Below are 22,500 nucleotides of genomic sequence, written 5' to 3'. Positions count from 1 at the left end.
CTTAAATAATTTGTCACCATTTAAAGTGAAGCAGTGGAGGTGAAACTCTTACTAAAAGGGGTTAAAAACAACAACTACGCATCTAAAGCATATCAAAACAAACCAGACTGAGCCTAAAAGGTCCACATCCATGTTTCATGTCAGTAATAAACGAGTGAAGGCGGACCCGTAACTCAAGCTGGATTACTCTTCTCTAATCTCTGACGGGACGGGTGAGTTCTTAGATAACGTCTCGATCAGGACTGAGTTTCCCGAAAGCATCGTTAGCCAGTAATACAGGACGACTACACATGAAAGAATCAATCAAACTTTATTTATAATTAACTTTATATATATATAAGTTCCAGGACTTTCAAGGACTTTATACACGCGCCTCTCAGCTCTCGGCAGTCTGCTTGCCCTGCTACTGTAAAGATGGCCTTAGTGAATGCAAGGTCAGTATCGAACAAATCTTTTATTTTAAATGACTTGATTACATCTCACTTCTTAGACTTTTTATTTGTGACTGAGACCTGGTTAAAACAGGGTGACTTGATGCCGAGATGTGCTTTTCTCAGTGCTCCACGGGCCTCTGGACATGGTGGTGGAGTCGCAACAATTTTTAAAAACTGTTTCAAATGTAAGTCTGTGCCTACGGACACCTTTTCCAGTTTTGAAGTCCAGTTACTGAAGGTTGATTTAAATGGTCCAATGCTATGTGCTGTGATTTACAGACCCCCTAAATGCAATAAGGATTTTATTCAACAATTTTCTGATTTTCTCTCTGATCTGGTGACTCGGGCTGATAGACTATTGATTATTGATTTTAACATTCATCTCTGCTGCCCTTCTAAAACGTTGGTCAAAGAATTTGTAACTATTTTAGAGTCTTTGAACTTTGTACAATCTGTATGCGGCCCAACTCACAATCTTGGTCACACACTAGATTTGATACTGTCTCGTGGTTTTTCGATTTCAAATCTGGAGGTTATTGATGCATGTGTGTCTGACCATTATCCTATTTTGTTTGAATCTGAGTGCTTTCTCCCGTCTTCTATTTGCCCTCAAAGTGGAAAAAAGATAGGCTACAGGTTTCATTTGACATTTTAAAATCAAGTCTGTTCAACTATCAAACGGCAAACTTCTATTTGCCCTCAACCTTCATGTCTCTCTCGAGCTATTCACTCAAACACTGCTAATTTGTTTTCTGAACATTTTTCTGAACATTTTAATAATAATTTTCTGAACGACACAGATACTGAATGCTTGACTGAGATATTTTATAAAGCATCCTCCATATCTATGGACGCTGTTGCTCCGCTTAAGCGTAAAAAGATGACGGTTGCTGGCCAGCCGTGGTTAAATGATGTCACCTGCGCTCTCAGACAAGAGTGTCGAAAAGCAGAGCGAAAGTGGAAAAAAGATAGGCTACAGGTTTCATTTGACATTTTAAAATCAAGTCTGTTTAACTATCAAACGGCAGTAAAAAAGGCCAAATCTAATTTCTTTTCTCAACTAATTTCTGACAACGCTAAGCGACCCAAAGTCCTGTTTGATACGATTGATTCTATTCTAAACCCGACTACGAATATTTTATCTGAGGCCTCTATTGAGCTTTGTGAAGATTTTTTAAAACATTTCCCTCAAAAAATTTATGATATTAGAAACTCCATTGTTCCCTCTGAACCATGCTTGCAACTGCCCTGTCCTATGAGTTGTCTGTCTAACTTTAAACCTGTCTCTCCAACTCAGCTAGCTGATATTATCTCTACTATGAAGTGTTCTGGTTCTAAGTTAGATATTATCCCGGCTCGTCTTTTCAAGGATGTTTTTTCTACCATTAGTCATATGGTAACCGCTATCATAAACAGCTCTTTAGCCAAAGGTGTCGTTCCAGCTAGTTTTAAACATGCAATTGTGCAACCTATGTTGAAAAAACCTCAGCTTGATCCAGAAATGTGCAGTAACTATCGACCTATCTCTAAACTGCCTTTTATCTCTAAGCTTTTAGAGAAAGTTGTTTTCTCACAGCTCCAGTTTTATCTGAATTCTTTTGATATTTTGGACATGTTCCAATCTGGCTTTAGATCATTACATAGCACTGAGTCGGCTCTGTTGAGGGTTACAAATGATATCTTGCTAGCTCTAGATTCAGGCTCTTGTGTTGTGCTGGTTTTGTTAGACCTGAGCGCTGCATTTGATACCGTTGACCACAGCATTCTTCTTGAACGGCTAGAATGTATGGTAGGTGTCAAGGGCACTGTATTAAAGTGGTTTGCTTCCTACCTCGGAAAGAGGACTTTTTCTGTAAATTTAGGAAATTGTTCCTCGTCATCTGCGCCTGTTTTGTTTGGTGTGCCTCAGGGATCTATTTTGGGACCTTTGTTGTTTTCCCTTTATATGCTCCCCTTGGCCCTCATTTTTCAGAAGTACAACATTTCATATCACTGTTATGCAGATGATTCTCAGCTTTACCTTCCAGTAAGGCTTGACACCACTGCTCCATTTGATGTGTTATTGGAATGTGTAGATGATATCAAGAGGTGGATGACAAAGAATTTTCTGCAGCTAAATGAGGATAAAACAGAGGTTTTAATTTTAGGTTGTCCGGCAGATTCCTCTCCTGCTCTGAAAGCCCAGTTAGGTCCTCTCTCAACAGATGTATGCAAACAAATCAAAAACCTTGGAGTGATCTTTGACTCTTCACTATTTTTTGATAAACAAATTAGTGCTGTTATTAGAGGAAGCTTTTTCCATTTAAGATCTATTGCAAAGTTGAAGAACATTCTTTCAAGCAAAGATTTAGAAGTTGCAATTCATGCATTTGTAACATCACGATTAGACTATTGCAACTCTCTTTACTGTGGTCTTCCTAAATCTTCACTATCTCGTTTACAAATTGTTCAAAATGCAGCTGCAAGACTCTTGACTGGGTCTAGGAAAAGGGATCATATTTCTCCTGTTTTGGCATCCCTTCACTGGCTTCCTATTAAGTTTCGAGTTGATTTTAAGATCCTTATGTTTGTTTATAAGGTGTTGTCTGGCTGTGCACCAAGGTATATTTGTGATCTTATTGTGCCATACTGTCCTGCTAGGGCACTTAGATCTTCAAATCACTTGCTTTTAAATGTGTCACGAAGTCGCTACAAATTAAAGGGTGATCGGGCCTTTTCTGTGGCCCGGCCCAAGCTTTGGACTCGTCTCCCTTATCATGTGAGGTCTGCTCCTTCATTGGACATTTTTAAATCTACTCTGAAAACACATTTTTATTCTTTAGCTTTTGGAAACTTGTAATTGTTGTTTTTTATAGTGTAGTCCTGCTATGCACTATGTACAGAACTTTGGATCAATTTGTATTGTGTTAAAAGTGCTTTATAAATAAAGGTTGTTGTTGTTGTTGTAATACAAAGCTTAATGCTAAATCCTGAAGTAACCCTTTAAAACACCAAAAATCTCACAAAAACATTACAAAACACACTCCAGTAACTTCAAAACATATATTTTTCCACCGTATGTGTGAACGGCCCTAAAACCAGGAACATGAAGTAAAGTCTGATTTTATTTTCACCTTCACTCGTACGAGTGATTCATTCACACATGTAGGTTTAGTTCATCAGATTAGCAGGACTAATGAAGGCTTTAGTAATGACGGATGACTTGCGCTCTGACAGACTCCAGAACTCGTGGAAAACATGCATCCGTCAGGAAACTCAACGCAACACTCTTCCGAGCCGAAGACATGCCAGCGGAGAAACCCTGAGTGTTGTTGAGCACATCTGCAGGACTGATAAGAGAACAGGCCACGTCCGTCCAGCGCTGTCAAACAAGCCCTCGCTGTTTATGTGTTATCACTCCCAGAGGAGTTCACAAGCCGCTCTGATTGGGATAATCCCTCGGGATCGGGAGAAAATTAAAAAAGCGAGCTGCTATCGGGACAGATGAGAAGAAGAACGGCTTCGTGCCAGACCGAGAGCGTCGGAATGTAAACATGGAAACTTGACAGTTTTGGCATTATGAAACATTCAGAGCAGAGACACGTTTTAAAGGGAAATGAAGAAGAAGCAGAGATGATCTCCTCCAACATTTCTAGCAAAACATGGTTCAACTTTATGGTTCGAATGATGTAAAAATTGTCCCTACAAATATACCTTTTAAAAGTTTGGGGTTGGTAATGTTTTTGAAAGAAAGAGTATTTTCTGCTCAACAAGGATGTGTTTATTTGATCCAAAAATACAGTAAAAATTGTGAAATATTATTATAATGTAAATCATCTGTTGTCTATGTGAATAGTAAAGTGTAATTTATTCCTGTGATCAAAGCTGAATGTTCAGCATCATTACTCCAGTCTTCAGTGTCACATGATCCTTCAGAAATCACTCTAATATGAGGATCTGATGATCAAGAAACAGTTATGATTATTATCAATGTTGAAAACAGCTTCATATCTTTGTGGAAACTGTCATATTTTATTTTTCAGGATTCCTTGATGAATAGAAGGATTAGCATTTTCTTTTTAATAGAATCTTTTGTAACCTTATAAATCTCTTTACTGTCACTTTTGATCAATTTAATGCATCCTTGATGAAGTATTTAAAAAAAAGAGAGAGAGAGAGAGAGGCGCGGGCGTGATCGAAAAGTCGCAAAGTGTTTACTTATATTTGTGTGTGCATGTGTGTGTGTGTGTGTGTGTGTGTGTGTGTGTGTGTGTGTGTGTGTGTGTGTGTGTGTGTGTGTGTGAGAGAGGCGCGGCCGCGATCGAACAGTGAAAACATAAAAACATACTCGTCATTTTGTTTATACAGGACATCATTCAAACTGCAAAGTGTTTAAGTTACTGTAAATTTAAATTTTAAGGAAAACAAATATATTAATCTGAAATGTAGCAAATTCATTTTCAATTCATTCAGGTACAATTACCAAACACATCTCAAGGTCTTTTTGTCTTTTTATTAATTTAATTAATAAACTAATTATATAAAACTCAGTGCACTACAAATAAACTGGTTCTATGCCTTTACTTTATTAATAAAACTTATTTAAAAAATGCAAGGCTTAAGTAATTTATTTTCCTTTGGTGGTCCAGCCTGAGACATGCACAAGCCTTCTGTATTTTTGTTTTGCTTTCCCTCCATTGTACCGAATTTGTACCGAACCGTGACTTCTGTGTACCGTTCCACCACTAGTAATAATATAGCAAGAAATGGTAATAATACAACATGTTGTGTCACTACTGTCACCAAATGGAATGGAATTGCAAACAGGTTTTCTGAAAACTCCCCTTTCTGTCATTGGTCAAAGGAACAAACAGTCCCGCCCCCAAACTCATCCCATTGGTTGAATCAGTGTTGCTGTGTCAAGCTGGACAGAAACAGTGCTTTAATTCCCCCAAAATCCACTTATTATAACTCACTCACAACTGACGAAAGTATTTTAACATCAATCAATGCAAATCACCTTCAAAGATGAGTCTGAGGATTTGAATCGCCCAACATTCTGTAGGAAACACTAGCAAACATTGAGAAACTCTTCTGCATTTAACACCGTTTTACCATTTTCAGAATCCTAATATGTTTAATTAATGGTTTTGAGTGGCATTTAATTGAATGAAAAGATAGACTTCCTCTTTTAAAGCAGCACAATGCTGGTGAAAGCGTGTGAACGTCTGGATACGTGTGTGTCTGGCCACATCTTCTCAGTGTTTTACGCCGCTGTTGTGCCACCCACCATGAAGAGGAATGAGGCGAGCAGACACGAGACCATCAAACTTAACAGCCTTGTCCCATCAGGGCATCTCCTGCTGAGTCCACACACACACACACACACACACACACACACACACACACACGCACACACTCACACACTCACACACACACACACACACACACACACACACACACACACACTCACACACACACACACACACACGCACGCATGCACAAACACACACACACACTCACACACACGCCACCACGGGACACTCATATCAGGAAGCTCATAAAGACACTCATTTACCGGTTTACGTAAACTGGGGGATAGAACGAATATTTCAGTGAGCGAGGAAATACAGACTCAGCATTACACAGATATACTGATATTAAGCAACATTAATTCCTCATTTCAGAGGAATTACATAAATACTGAGATATACTGAAATTACGCTCAACAAAGCTGCATTTATTTAATCAAAAATACAGTAAAACAGTGACAGTAAAGACATTTATAATGTTACAAAATATAAATTAATGCTGTTCTTTTGAACTTTCCATTCATTATATTATCCTGAAAAATAAAATGCATGACAGTTTCCAAAGAATTCTGAAGGAGCAAAACTGTTTTCAACACTGCTAATAATCATAAATGTTTCTTGATCATCAAATCCTCATATTAGAGTGATTTCTGAAGGATCATGTGACACTGAAGACTGGAGTAATGATGCTGAACATTCAGCTTTGATCACAGGAATAAATTACACTTTACTATTCACATAGACAACAGCTGATTTACATTATAATAATATTTCACAATTTTTACTGTATTTTTGATCAAATAAATGCAGTCTTGGTGAGCAGAAGAGACTCTTTCAAAAACATTAAAAAACTTTGGAGCGGTTGTGTATGATTTATGATCAATATGCCGTACTGTAAATGTCAGTATAACGTGATGTTGCTCATTAGAAAGCGAGTGTTTCTCTCCTCTGAGGTCTGATGTCCTTCATGCTCACGTTGAGCGAGGTGTTGTTAACTCATTATTTAACCCGTTGTTAACTCATCTGGTGTTCAACAACAGGAGCTTTGAAGAGTTTCCTGACAGACCCAGAACTCACAGTAAACCAGCAGAAGAACATCACTTCACACGCCAGAGACACTGAGAAGACATGTTTAATGTCACTAGAACAACCATGTACAGATGGGAACTGAAACAAATTAGACTTCCGGATTCTTAAAGGGGTGGCTGATTATGATTTGACTTTTCTAACTTTAGTTAGTGTGTAATGTTACTGTTTGATCATAAACAACATCTGCAAAGTTACGACGCTCAAAGTTCAAAGCAAAGGGAGATATTTACTTTTACAGAAATCGCTTTTTAAGGACTACAACAAACGGCTGGTAGAGACTACACCACATTCCTCCCGGGTTAGTGACATCACCAACCCTAAAATTTACATAAACCCCGCCCCCTGAACACGATTTATAGATTATCAAGACAGAATATGCTTATCAATAGCCGCGTTTCCATTACCCTTAAAATTGAAATCGCATTTACAGTCACCTGACGTAGATGACGCGGTGTGTTTGGACAGAATACAAGACAGAGTTCTTTATTAAATTCATATAAGACAAAAGAATTACAGGAATACTGGATTCTAAACCTCAAATAAATGCCACAATCAGCAGATCTGAGGGAGAAACACCCAGAAACTCCTCATATGAGCCGCTCACAGTATAATAAGGGTCGTTCCTCACCATTAATGCTGGGAAACACACACACGTCTCCTTCTGTTAATAATAATGGCCAGTGCAGTGGCTGGGATATAGTACATAAACCTACCAGCGTCCGTCCCCATGGTTTCTGGAATGATTTTACTGATCGCGAGAGGAAAAAATTAAGTTTTAGTCGCATAACATCAGATAATGGAAACGCCGTCATTTCGCAATAGTTTTTTGTCAACATTTAGAAAAAAATCGCAAAAGTTTTGCGCAAATCTGTAATGGAAACGCGCCTAATGACTAGAAGATAACTCCACATCAGCTGCATAAACTCATCAACTAACCGTTCAGACATGTTGTATTCGCCCTGTTTAAACATAAAACATAAAAAGTTTGTGTTTACATAAAATATGTGTGTGGAATGTCTATGTTTATATTGTATATATAAATACACACATATGTATATATTTAAGAAACATTTGCATGCAAATACTGTATATATATTTATACATAATTTATATTATATATAAATATAAATATTTTATATATAAATAACACATTTTTCTTAAATATATACATGCATATGTGTGTGTATTTATATATACAAAATAATGAAACAGTCCACACACATACAGTATATATTATGTAAACACAAACTTATATTTTGGATGTGATTAATTGAGATTAATCGTTCCCCAACACTAGTCATAAACATTCATTTCAGCAACAATTTAGGAATAGTCCAGTCAATGTTTAGGAGTGAGTTTGGCTCTGCCGCTTATTTGCAAAGCAAATCAATTCAAGTTTTGGGGGATCTTGGAAGTCTGACCTTTTCGAGCGACTCAAACTGCTTTTCAGCTCCTTGTTTCCTCCCACTTTCGCTTGAACAAGCACCCAGAAGTTGTCAAACTTTCTTGGCGTGTGAAGGCCGAAGTGGTCACACGAAAGATAAAGAAAGGAAACACAAAAGGCCTGCGGGTGTGAATGGAGGGTGATGGTGGAGGCATGCTAATGAAGCGCTAATGCTCACAAGCGCAGGCTAACGGGGTTAATTATCATAACAACGGGGCGCTTCAGGAGACCGACACGTCAGGGTTCGGCCAAGACTCGTCCGATGGAGAGCAGAAGCGCTGACGGATCTGAGAGGTCACTTTATCTTTGTTTAAATAATTAACCCACCTTTGCTTCGCTTTTGTTGGAGGAGTGACACCACAATGAGGCGTTCTCACCGGCATTCAGAGACATTACTGTCCTCGCTTTTGTTTGACATCTGCAGTGACTCAGTGGAAAGGCTAAACAGGTTGAAAACAGCGATTCACAAACACACACACACACACACACACACTGTATGGGACAATATAGTGGGAAAGCCCTTATGAGCGGCCCAGTGTGGGTCTTGCTTTGTGTTGTGAGGACTTTACACATGGATCACTTCATTAAGAGGAGATGAGCAAACAAACTCTACAATCCTGAGCCAACAACCCCACCGTTAACAGCAGAAACACACTCACACACGCTGTGCTTAGACTTCAAGAAACACACTCACACACGCTGAGCTTAGAATTCACGACTGGCACTTTCACAATGCAAATAACATAGGTTTTTGTATATCGATCACAGTTAACGACAATGCAGATCAATCTGTCTATCTATCTATCTATCTATCTATCTATCTATCTATCTATCTATGTATCTATCATTAAACAAACCATCCACCCATAAAACTTCAATTATCGACTTTTTTTTTTACTTTTTCAAAACTTTTTCAAAACTTTTTCAAAACTTTTTCAAATCTTTCAAACTTCGTTTCTGTTGTTTTTCAAGCTAAAAATAGCAGTTATGTGAATTTGATTGAATTTCAAATGCATATTAATTCCCCCAGTACTGCAGCAGTTCTGCATCCCGTTTTCCACATCAATCTAAACCCAGGAACTGAATTGCAATTTAAACGACATTCTCAGTTCAGTTCTGAATGGCGCACAACCCTCAGCTAGATAATTGATTATAATGGCACAGAGCGTGTTTTAAAAAAGTCAAACTACTAACCCGACAACAGCATACCAAGACATGAAACAGCGAAACATGACGCAACGGGCAAAGACGTCCATCTGACGCATGTGTGCCGGACTGAGCACAGTCCCACCCGGAGAACGACAACATATGCATTACTAATTACCAGTATAAAAAACATGATTCTGAAGTATGCCTGACAGATAGCTAGCAACAGAAACACACTCAGTCAAAGCATGGCATGATCTCCTCGAGAGTTTCTCGAGTCTCAGACATAAAGAGGGCCAGTTGTAATGGGAACGCCCAACGCTCAGACACGCAAACAGCCAAATCCTTCTTTAACACAGCAGCTCTTGATGAATGACTGGGGACAGTGGTTCTGCCAAGACCCGACACTGGCCAACGCCATGGAAAGGAAAAGAGCAGGTCTTTTGTTGCATTCTAGCGCAAAAACAAAGCGGCTTTGCTTTTCGAGCGCCGTGTGTATCTCCTCTTTGAAGCCCTCTGACATCTTCATTAACTCTCGTGAAGCAAAATGAATTTGTGTTTTGCCTTGTTAATGTCTGTTCTTCTTGGCTGGACTTCACTCGTCACGCTTTTTTTTCCTCACCACAATAAACTTTGGTAACACTTTACAATAAGGTCTCATTTAGTAAACATTAGATGCATTCACAGTAAAAAAAACAACAACCTTGGGTTATTTTTTTTTACCCAATCATCATATTGGGTCACTATGTTGGGTTATTTTCCAAAAATGTTGGGTCATTTTTAAAATCGTTGGGTAATTTCTAGTAATAACCCGTCTTTTGGGTTAAATACGTATGCTACTTGTGTATTTTGAATTTATGCACACAATCATTTAAATGTTTACATTAAATTCTACACTCCCCAATATTTAGTTTGTAATTTAAACATACATTTGTTGAGACATATTGATCGTTTTATACAATTAAATAATCCGTATTTGAAAACAAAGTGCATTTCATTTATTAAAATAATGTCATGAATACAAATAAATAGTTAACTTAACTGTTGGGTTACTCTGAACCCAGCTGGCTTTCAATGCATTGGGTTAAAATAACCCACCGTTGGGAAGGTGATATACCAACCCATAGTTGGGTTACATTATTATACATTATTAATAACAATGAACATTTGTGAAAGCATATCTGTTTTGTTTTAAAATAAAATACGCTCCTTATGTAAAATGCATGAGCGACTCTAAATGAAGTTGCAACACATCATGCACAAATATAATCAAACAAGCAAGCAAAGTAAGAGTAAAATCTGGCCAGTTTCTTTCTCTCTGTAACCAGTGTTGTGTGAACGAGCGTCATGCATGATGCTGTGAATGTGTAATGATTCAACACAGGACTCGTCTATACCTTCAGCTCCCTACAGAGACTCAATATTACTGTTACCATAGTAAATGTAGAGCATGCATCACATTTACACATGCTAGATACCCGGGGAATCATATAAACACGGCCACTACCGCATCTGACTTCAATTCAATACATGAACTATTAAGAACATGTGAGGCATTGCATTTAACCTGAAACCTTTTAATCTCAAAATCAAAATATATTTTTGTAATTCGCATTATTCTCAATAGATTCTTGTCACTGCAATACACTGTTCTTACTGCAATACACTGTTTTTACTGCATTTCAGCTCAAAGAAAGGCAGTACAACAAATACTACAAATTCTTTAATCTTACTTTTTAAACTGGTAAACTTCATGTATATTTTAATAAAATATTACTATTATTTCTTGCATTGGCAAAAACACTTTAACCTTACTTTTTAAAATTGTAAAATCTACTATTTAAATAAAACATCACTGTTTTTTCTTGCATTGCTGTAACAAGATGTATAAACACTTTACTTTTTAAACTTGTGCAATTTATGACGATTTAAATATCACTATTTGTCTTGCATTGCAGTAATGAGAATGACTTTTCATTGCATTACAAAAATGAAGAGTGAAAATATGCATAAAGTTCTTGCAATAAACTTAAAGGGGACCCTTTTTACAAGATGTAATGCAAGTCTCAGTGTCCCCAGAATGTGTCTGTGAAGTTTCAGCTCAAAATACCCCACAGATCAATTATTTTACCATGTTGTAAATTCCTATTTTCGAGTGGAAAGAACAACATGCTGTTTTCGTGCATGTGTCTTTAAATGCAAATGAGCTGCTGCTCCCCACACCCCCTTTCCAGAAGGGGGCGGAGCCTTTACAGTTCGTACATCAGATACTCTGCCAAACACTAAAACATCTGTTTGTTTTTATTATCATCTCTATCGCGGTCACGCTCATTTGACATTGCAGTTCTTCATAACCATGAAAGATAATTATCTGCATGTGTTTTAAAGCCATATCAGTCTAAACTTCTGATATATGGTTTTCTGAGCGCACACACCCGAAGCACGTGCACAGAAAGCTGGGTATTAAACTAAGTTCCCTTTCACATCTTATTGTGCTCAAACTCTCAAATACACACAATGATATGTCAAAACGCACATAAACACAGTCGGTTATGTCTGTGAATGTAAACAGCAGGGAAAGAAACCGCATGTGTATATTAGATCTGTGTATTAAAGTGACAGCAGCGTAATATACAGTACCTACTGCTATATATGCTGTTAATATGAATCAAACAACAAAAGAAAACAGAAAATCACTCACTGAATAACTTTAGTAGTTTTAAAAATAATATATTTCTTACTTGAATGCTGCTGTTAAACGCTTTAACAAGGAGATAAAACATGATGGACTGTACAGCTCACTGAGGGGCGGAGCTATGCTAATCCGTCAGCAGTCATGGGCGGAGCCTAAGCATATGTGATGTCACATTGCATAGAATCCGCAAATGGCTTATTCTTAAACACTGCTTATGATTTATGGGGATTAAAAAAGATTTTCATCTTTATAGGGTGGTTGTGTACACACACTGCCAACACATGTTCAAACACCATGTAAAAGTGAATTTTGCATTATAGATCGCCTTTAATGGTCCTAAAATAGGACTTTTTTTCGTCTTTCATTCTCCATTGATCAGCATAGATTGCATGAGATTCACAGTTTTACCTTTGAGCACTGCTTGTGATTCTGACACCACACCAATGATCCATTGCTCTGAAACAAAAAGAGAGACATAATAAAAACACTGCAAATATACGAAACATTAGTGAATCAGTTCGAACTGTTCATTTCAGCGAATCGATTCAAAGATTCATTTGCACCATCACTCGAAAAACTGATGCTTGACTAAAAATATTCCGGTTTAATATGAAGCCGTGTGAATCAGGGCTTTGTTCACTTTTCCAAAAGCATCTGAACAGGCAAACGTTACGGCTCTGCAAACCAAAAGTCTGCTCAAGTTCAATGTCAAGTTCAAAGGATTCTGGAACAATGTAATCCAGTGGAAATTCCCTGCGAAAACCTTGGGAAACAACTTATCATTAAAGGACTTAATTTGCCATCCAGTACCGTGGGGTGTTGTGCACTTGATGTCAAGGATAATGGTCAGCTAGCTTCAAAGAGCTGAACTGAGACAGTGGATCCTGGAACCAGAGCAAACGCACAACATGTGAATCATCAAGATTGTAATGGAGCGTTAACGTGTGTCTTCAATCAGAGTCATTAAACCAGCGCAGCCTGAACCGTTTTAGCAATTCGACTGGATCTAGCACAGATATGTTAATTGGATCACCTTTATGAAGACTGTAAATCAAACATTATTAACTTCACCTCATAAACTACAGAGGCTTTAAACCAAAACAAATCATCAACATCATTGCAGCCTGTCAATAAGTCCAATAAGATGTGATTTTATTAAAAGCAGTGAGGCGATCGAGATCATGTGTTGTGAATAATTTACTCAACCCTAACCTCATCCAAGATGTTCATGTGTTTCCTTCTTCAGTCGAAAATAAATTAAGGTTTTTGAGGAAAACGTTCCAGGATGTTCCTCCATATAGTGTCTTCAATGGGGTCCAACGGGTTGAAGGTCCAAATGTGAGTTTCAGTGCAGCTTCAAAGTCTCGACACGATCCAGCCGAGGAATAAGAGTCTCATCTAGACAAACCAGTGGACATTTTAGAACAAAATACACATTTAAACCACTAATGCTGGTCTTGCACTAGCTGTGATGCGACACACATTACGTGATCAGGTTGAAAGGTCAAGCGTGTTTCGGTTCAGAAATGTAAAAATGTAAAGAAAACACCATCTCATTTTCTCCTCCGACTTCAAAATCGTCCGATATCGTTGTTTTACCTTTTTTTGTAAATGCCGTTTGTCTTAGTCTTTGCACGTTCTCTTTCCAAACATTAGATCTGTTCTTACGCCTATGTCACACTTGACCTTTCATCATGATTACATAATGTGTGTCGCATCACAGCGAGTGCAAGACCAGCATTAGTGGTTAAAAGTATATAAATGTTTATTTTGTTCTAAAATGTCCGCTGGTTTGTCTAGATGAGACTCTTATTCCTCGGCTGGATCGTGTCGAGACTTTGAAGCTGCACTGAAACTCACATCTGGACCTTCGACCCGTTGGACCCCATTGAAGACACTATATGGAGAACAATCCTGGATACCTTAATTTCTTTTCGACTGAAGAAAGAAAGACACGATTATCTTGGATGACGGTGCGTAAATTATCAGGAAATTTTAATTCTGAAGTGAACTACTCCTTTAAATGAATCCCAGCTCCACCGATATATCATTCACAAGACATTCAGAGCTCTGGTTTTAATCCTCGGACACTCGACGTGATGTTGACCCAGCTGTTTCTGCTCGTGTGTTTCGACCTCGGAGAGATAATTATAGGTCAGAACTGTTAGGATATTCCTGGACAGTTTAAGCCTTTGGTTTTCAAAGCTCTGCAGATTTACAATCAGTTTTCGCTGGTGGATTCACACTGCCAGATCAACTGTAATCCATCACGCAAACTCATCCACTGGAACGAAGCATAACATTGTCTTTAAAGATAAACTGTACGTTCACATCATGTATGCGTTTAGCAGGCGCTTCTATCCGCACAAAACAACCTGCAACAGAGCAGCGAAATCAGTCCGTCACACAGACAACAAGAGCGTTTAAAGATGGTGTCGTTTGAGAAATATACTGTGAGAATCAGTGAATTTACATTCATATTAATGCAGGAAACGGGACGCAGAATTAAAATTCTAATTTAAATGTAAGGATGGATGGATGGATGGATGGATGGATGGATGGATGGATGGATGGATGGATGGATGGATGGATGGATGGATGGATGGATGGATGGATGGATGGATGGATGGATGGATGGATGGATGGATGGAAGAGAAGAGAAGAGAAGAGAAGAGAAGAGAAGAGAAGAGAAGAGAAGAGAAGAGAAGAGAAGAGAAAAGAAGAGAAGAAAAGAGAGAGCGTCATCCATCATTTCATCATACCTTTCCAGTTTAATGTTGTACGAAAGCAGGGGTTTTCTGTATAAACACCCAATTTATACTGTGAACAATTAATGTCTATATGAAAACATTTAGTTTCTATTAAGTTAATTACTCATTATAGCACTGTACTCTGTTTATAACATTTATATTTATATATAATATAATGTATAAATATATATACAGTATATACATGCAAATATTTTGTGAAATACATGAATGTGTGTGTATTTATATATACAAAATAATGATACACAGCACACACACATATATTATGTAAACACAAACTTGTATGTTGGATGCGATTAATCATGATTAATCATTGCCCAGCACTACTTTTTCATATTCAAAATTCTTTAAAAAAAATTATAGCCATATAACTTAATTCTAAGAGCATTCGTATACCATTAAAATAGCTAAATAAAATTGAGATGAGACATTTGTGTTGGTGTTGTGCAATGTGCTGGTAAATCAGCAAACTCGTTCTTATCAGCGTTTCATACAGAGCAAAACATCTACAGATCCACATTCCAGAGATAGACGGGCCATAAAGTGGAAATACGTGAAGATATGAAGGTTTGAGCAGACTGACACTGACTCTCGGGTTGTTTAAAGAGACATTATTGCTCAGTTACACTCCCAGCATTCAAACAGGACAAAGATCAGAGCAGTTCAACACCAGTTACACTCAATCTGTGCTGATCCATACACAGATGAACAACTTTAAAAACATTAGAGCTCAAGTGGATGTTTCTGAGCATGTGATAGAACGATAGAACGACATATATGGATGGATGGATGGATGGATGGATGGATGGATGGATGGATGGATGGATGGATGGATGGATGGTAAATGTATGGATGGATGGATGGATGGATGGATGGATGGATGGATGGATGGATGGATGGATGGATGGATGGATGGATGGATGGATGGTAAATGTATGTATGGATGGATGGATGGATGGATGGTAAATGTATGGATGGATGGATGGATGGATGGATGGATGGATGGATGGATGGATGGATGGATGGTAAATGTATGTATGGATGGATGGATGGATGTATGTATGGATGGATGGATGGATGGATGGATGGATGGATGGATGGATGGATGGATGGATGGATGGATGGATGGATGGATGGTAAATGTATGTATGGATGGATGGATGGATGGTAAATGTATGTATGTATGGATGGATGGATGGATGGATGGATGGATGGATAGATGGTAAATGTATAGATGGATGGATGGATGGATGGATAGATGTAGCACAAGACTCCATTCATGTCTTCACTAATGTAAAACCTCTCACACACACACACACACACGGTGTGTGTCATATCAAAGGCCCTTAACAAGGAAACACAGTGAAACTTCTTTCCAATGTTTGTCTTTTCTCTGGATCAGAACGCGTGTCCCTCGGGCTCGGCACATTAAGAGAAACAGAGGGAACGAAGGGCTTAATTTAAAAGGTAATAATTTTTACGACGTCAAATGCGCTAGCTGGACCTCTGTGACACACCTTTGGCTTCATACACACACACATAAATAACCCCACTTTCCAAACGCTGGCGAAACAGAGTCGCTCTTTCAGCAGATTTACAGCGGGTGTTTCCCTCGGCCTGAGATGGAATCACTGATACTCAAACACACACTAATACTGCGCTATTTAGACGTCAGATAGGACAATAAAAACTCTGAGAGGGTTTCATTTCACTGGACCGTGTTTTGATGACCTGTACTGACACACGGTTATTCGGGACATAAACTGTCTGAGTACAATAGAGTTCAAAACCAGTCTAAAACCAGTGAGTGCTCTTTACTATAATACAATATTATTCATTACAAATTATATTATCATCAGCAGATGGATGGAAAGACACAGATAGAACAATGAATGGATGGATAGATACTGATAAAACGATGGATAGACAGACAGACAGACAGACAGACAGACAGACAGACAGACAGACAGACAGACAGACAGACAGACAGACAGACAGACAGACAGACAGATAGATAGATAGATAGATAGATAGATAGATAGATAGATAGATAGATAGATAGATAGATAGATAGATAGATAGATAGATAGATAGATAGATAGATAGATAGATAGATAGATGTAGTGTGAGCTCAGACTTTTTGGACGCTTTAAAACCACAACATCTTCATTCAATCAAATCTTTTTCACACTTCCTCACTGAATCCTTTATGAACTCCTGAAGGAGGAAGACTGATCGACTGTCAGCAGCAGTTGCACAGGGTCTGTGAGGAGTGTGTGTGTGTGTGTGTGTGTGTGTGTGTGTGTGTGTGTGTGTGTGTGTGTGTGTGTGTGTGTGTGTGTGTGTGAGGAGTGTGACACTGGCATTTGGTCACCAGGCGAGTTCGGAGGGGGGCTGCATGTTTTTGCAGCTGACCAGACCTCCCATTTTCACATGAAAGACCTGTGAACACACAGACACACACACACACACACACACACACACACACACACACACACACACACACACACACACACACACACACACACAGCCTCTGGACACTCTTTATGGAGCACCAACAACAATCGCTTTCTATTCCTGGAGCTTCAACCGGTCCTTCATCAAACTCAGCCTGTCACGCACTTCCTCAGGAGACAAAACCCCCGAGACTCACAGACTCACACTCCCTCTGATCTGAAGGAAGATGTTCCCCTCCAATCATTAAAGGGATAGTTCACCCTAAAATGAAAATTAGCCCATGATTTACTCACCCTCAACTCATCCTAGGTGTATACGACTCTCTTCTATCAGACGAACACAATCAGAGTTATATTAATAAATGTCCTGGCTCTTCCAGCTTTATAATGGCCATTTCTGTTTTGAAGTCCTTAAAAGTGCATCTATCATGATAAAAGTGCATTATGATGGATAGATGCACTTTTAAGGACTTCAAAACAGAAATGGCCATTATAAAGCTGGAAGAGCCAGGACATTTATTAATATAACTCTGATTGTGTTCGTCTGAAAGAAGAGAGTCGTATACACCTAGGATGAGTTGAGGGAGAGTAAATCATGGGCTAATTTTCATTTTTGGGTGAACTATCCCTTTAAGAAAGATGTTCCCCTCGAATCATTAACGACTGCAGTTCTGCTCGACATTTCATTCAAGATCATCATAACCGTCACGAGCGCGGATGGATGTCGGCTTGTTTTGATTGCAAGGCAAGTTTCACGCATAAGACACATGCATTAACCTTGAGTCCCTTCAGTTCAACACAACGAGGGAAGCTTAGCAGGAAAACGCCTTTCGCTGAGACCGTAGGAAACTAATACGCTCTAGATCATGACCTTTGACAAAAAACAACCGCACAAGAGCAACACAAACCCTTCACTTGAGAATCTTCTGTTTCACTGCACCAGGAATGTCATCAAATATCAGCCAAAATGCAACAAAATCCCATATAATTCCTTTATGAAACCACAGTTAAGTTATTAAACTTATAATGCACCGAAAAAACGAATGATTTTCAGTAATAATTTATAGATTTGAGCAGAAGTATATAATCTGCTATCAAAAACATAATATACATACAAACATACATATATATATATTATATATATATATTCTGGATAAATAGATGCACAATTATGAATAGACAACTAAACAAAATAAAACATAATTTACAAAATGTTCTATTAAAATGTTAATTGCTGCAGTCTATTTAAAAATATTGAATTATGCCTAATTACAATTTTTTTATTGGGTTGAGTGAATAATTCAATGACTCGCACATAAAGACTTGTTTCACTACTGGATGAATCAGTGTTTTTGAACGAATCTCTTGAATTAATGAACAGTCTCTTGTCGCCACCTACTGGTGTAACGATGTAATTGATACAATCTTTATTTGAAGCTTCAACTTACTTTCAAAAACATGATTTACTTCATTTTTATCCCAGTAGACTGTAGTTGTCATAGGAATAAGATCGCATGGGTGTTTGAATTGAGATTGCGATTTTTTTTTTTTTTTTTTTTGCTGTTCTAATATAAATATAAATCTACATAATGAATTCGGGATGGAAATGTGCTCAATTGTCATAGAACTCTAAATATGCTTTAGTTCCCTCATGAAAATACGAGATTGACCCTTTGAAGCTCATTCCTCACAATGTTCCACTCTCTGTTTAGTGCTTTCTCTCCTCTGAATATTATATTTATATATGTTAATTAGTTGTTAAAGCAATAAAAAACATAAGACTAAAGAATTATAGATGGACCGATAAAGCAGATTAAATGGCCGATATTCCATTGTGACTGAAAATGTACTCAGTATCTGTTTTGAGATTTTTGTGAATTTAGAGTAAAATTTATGCAAAATAAGTGTTCATTTAATTTTCTGTCATTAAATAGTTTTAATAGTAATATTTATAGGTCACTAAAGAGTGACAGACCAATATGATCATCGAGTCAGGTTCCCAATCTATAGCTGTACATTTTGTGATTTAAAGTCAATTTAAACAGTGTAAAATAACAATAAGAATTAATAATAATAATAATAATAATAATAATAATAATAATAATTAAAAATAAGTGATTCATTTGATTTCAAAAATTCTGGGTACATTCCGTTTGCGCATATACTGTATATCGGCCATTGAAAAGCACATATTGGTAGAAAATGTAAAAACATTCTTCTGCAAAACACTCAGAAAAACAATAATCTAAATTTCAAGATTGTGTAAACAAATTTAAAGTTAGGAAATTGCATACTAAGACGAATTTATGTCATTCTAAATCGAAATTGTGACATAAATATAATTTTATGGGAATTTCCCATTGAAACTGGTATTGATGAAGCTTCTGTCTGATATAATGATGTTGATCATACCTGTAAATGCTTGAAAGCTGCAGAAATGCGCGTGATGTGCAGACTGAGACATCGCGACGCGCACCTCGCGCGATAAACGCTCGCGCTGAAGAACTCGTCGGGTTTCCTCGCGTCCGCGCGCGCGGCGCTCCACAACACGATAATCCACAGGGTGAGCGCGAGCATAGCGAAGCTGCAGTCAGTCAGTGAGTGTGTGTGAGTGTGTGTGTGTGTGTCGCTCCTGCTGCAGCTGCAGATGAAGAAAGTTTCGTGCTGAAAGGGGGCGGAGTCAGACTCTTCGCGAGCGCGCCATTGGTGGAGCTCGGCGCGCGCCCCGCCTCTCCAGACGCAGGTAGATGCGCGCGGGGGCGCGCGCCAGGAACTTCAGATGGGATGATTGGGAAAGTTCTGCTTTTTCTTTTTTCTCTTCTATAATATCAGTATGCTTTTGCAATATGTGTTTTCAAACATGCTTTAGTAAACCATGACATGAAAAGCTGAAATAATTACATAAAAATCATAATTATGACATAAAAAGTTGATTTGTGTCATCATTTTGAATCTCACAAAAATCATAATTATGGCATAAAAAGTTGATTTAATAATTTCGATTTTTAATCTCAAAACTAAGACGTCAATTATGATTAAGTATATTATAATTTCAACTTTATCTCATTTATTTTCCTCTTAATCACCATATGCTTTTGCAATATGCTTTTTACAAACATGCTTTTGTAAACCATAACATGAAAAGTGAAAATTATGACATAAAAATCATAATTAGGACATGCACTGAAAAAAAATGTTTTGCTGCTTGTTCAAATTTCTTAATTAAAATGAGTTTAAGCAACACAACTGCTATTCATTTTGTCCTACCTTAATTTGATTGTGTTCAATCTGCTTAAATACATGTAGAATTTAAGTTTACTTAATCAGTTTGTGTTGGATTACATGAATAATTTGTGTTGCATTAACTGAAACTGGGCGGTGCTTATAGTTCCCAGCATGCTTTGCATATGGCTGAATTAAGAGAGGATAAATGTTGAAATTACGTGTTATTTTATGTGTTTTTGAGAAAATGAGAAAAGAGGAAGACTTGACAGTGTGTAATTGTGTTTAATGAGCCTTTTAAAATTCACTTTGAGACTACTTAATTGGGTCATTGAAAATGACTTCTTTCCATGATGTTGAAGTTACTTGAACAAATTATGTTTGTTTAACTTAATTGATTCATGTAAATCCAACACACTATTTTTTCAGAGTAGAAAGTTGACTTTTTAGTAATTTTACTTTAAAATTACATAATTCTGACTGTCACAATTGACTTATTATAATACATAATTTCAACTTTATCTCATAAATTCTACTTTTTGTCAATTATAGACATAGAAAGATGACTTGTGTCATAATATCGACTTTTAAATCTCATAATTATGATTTAGTGTCATAATTATGATTTAGTATGTCATAATTTCAACTTTATCTCATAATTTTTACTTTTAATGTCAATTATATGATATAAAATCATAATTATGACAGAAAGTGCAGTCAATTTTGACTTTAATCTCATAATTATGACTTAGTATTTCATAATTTCAACTCTATCTCAATTTTTTTTACTTTTTGTCAATTATATGACACGATCATAATTATGACATAGAAAGTTGACCTGTGTCATAATTTCGACTTTTAAATCACATAATTAAGATTTAGTATTTCATAATTTCAACTTTATCTCATAATTTTTACTTTCAATGTCAATTATATGACATAAAATCATAATTATGACAGAAAGTGCACTGTCAATTTTGACTATAATCTCATAATTATGACTTAGTGTTTCATAAATTCGACTTCATCTCATAATAATGACTTTATCCAATGTTCAGATTTCTGTTCTGAAAGTGCATACAAATTAGTACATAATTTATTAGATAATGCTGCATTTGCATATTTTAGTATCAAGTATCTATTAAGAGAATATAATAAGAGAGTATATTTGTATTGTCATTTCCAGTTTTGGTCAAATTATCCAAAACGTGTGAAAACATTCTGGCACATGCATCAAGTGTTTTCATACTGAAGTGAGTGTTCCAGTAGATGCTCAAGCAAAACTTCTCCAGTCTAGTGGAAACTTTCCACTTTACAAGCATGTCTAGCATCATTCCACCAGTCACAACCGTAGCGTGGAGAAAAATGACTCCCGAAGCGCTTCGGAATGGAGATAAGCATGCAAAGAGTTGAAAAAGTTCCCAGAAGGGTTCATAAAACGTTATGAGTTGACTTGAGCAATAGCTCCTCGACGGCAGCAGCGTTTTCTCTAATGAGTTTTTATGGGAAATTGGGAATGCCTCCCAAACAGAAACTGGGACTCATAATCAGTGGATTTGGCCTGGTGTAGCTCTTCGCCCCGGGCCAGATATCTCTAATGAAAGCAGTGTGAAGGAACCACAGACTGTAAAAAAACAGTCAAGAAAAGTGTAGGTTTCTGTTTTTGAAGCCCAAAGTGGGCGGAGCCAGCCGTCGCCTTCTTGGCCGCGCGTCACTCCCGGATAAACGGAAATGTGCAGCGAGGCGGATTAGCAGAGGTGACGTGACGCTAACAGACAGCAGACAAACAGCTAGTAGTGACATCAGCAGCAATCCACCTGTCACTCAAGTGGCCACGCCCTTAATTATGCAGAACTTTAAGGCTTAATATAATTTAAACGGATGAGTTATAAAAATATTCACCCCCCTCACAGTCGTCATGAAGGGCAACATTAGCTATATAGACCAAAGCCACT

The 22,500-nt window shown here is 37.5% G+C and overlaps 1 protein-coding gene across 1 annotated transcript in view; it reads right to left on the bottom strand.

Annotated features, from left to right (window-relative positions):
- anos1 (anosmin 1) overlaps nucleotides 1–19,940 on the bottom strand; it is an 85,327-nt gene extending 65,387 nt beyond the window's left edge. The window contains exons 1-2 of the mRNA XM_081368135.1: nucleotides 19,736–19,940; nucleotides 12,508–12,555 (exon numbers count right to left, since the gene is read on the bottom strand). Of these exons, the coding sequence (XP_081224261.1) occupies nucleotides 12,508–12,555; nucleotides 19,736–19,900 (213 nt within the window). The 5' untranslated portion in view covers nucleotides 19,901–19,940. The remainder of the gene's footprint in view (nucleotides 1–12,507; nucleotides 12,556–19,735) is intronic.
- Nucleotides 19,941–22,500: the final 2,560 nt, after the last annotated feature.

This window comes from Scardinius erythrophthalmus, assembly GCF_964197995.2.
Source record: "Scardinius erythrophthalmus genome assembly, chromosome: 6".
NCBI classification, from domain to species: Eukaryota; Metazoa; Chordata; class Actinopteri; order Cypriniformes; family Leuciscidae; genus Scardinius; species Scardinius erythrophthalmus.
The sequence above is the reverse complement of the archived record's forward strand: the minus strand, read 5'-3'. Positions and strand labels throughout refer to the sequence as shown.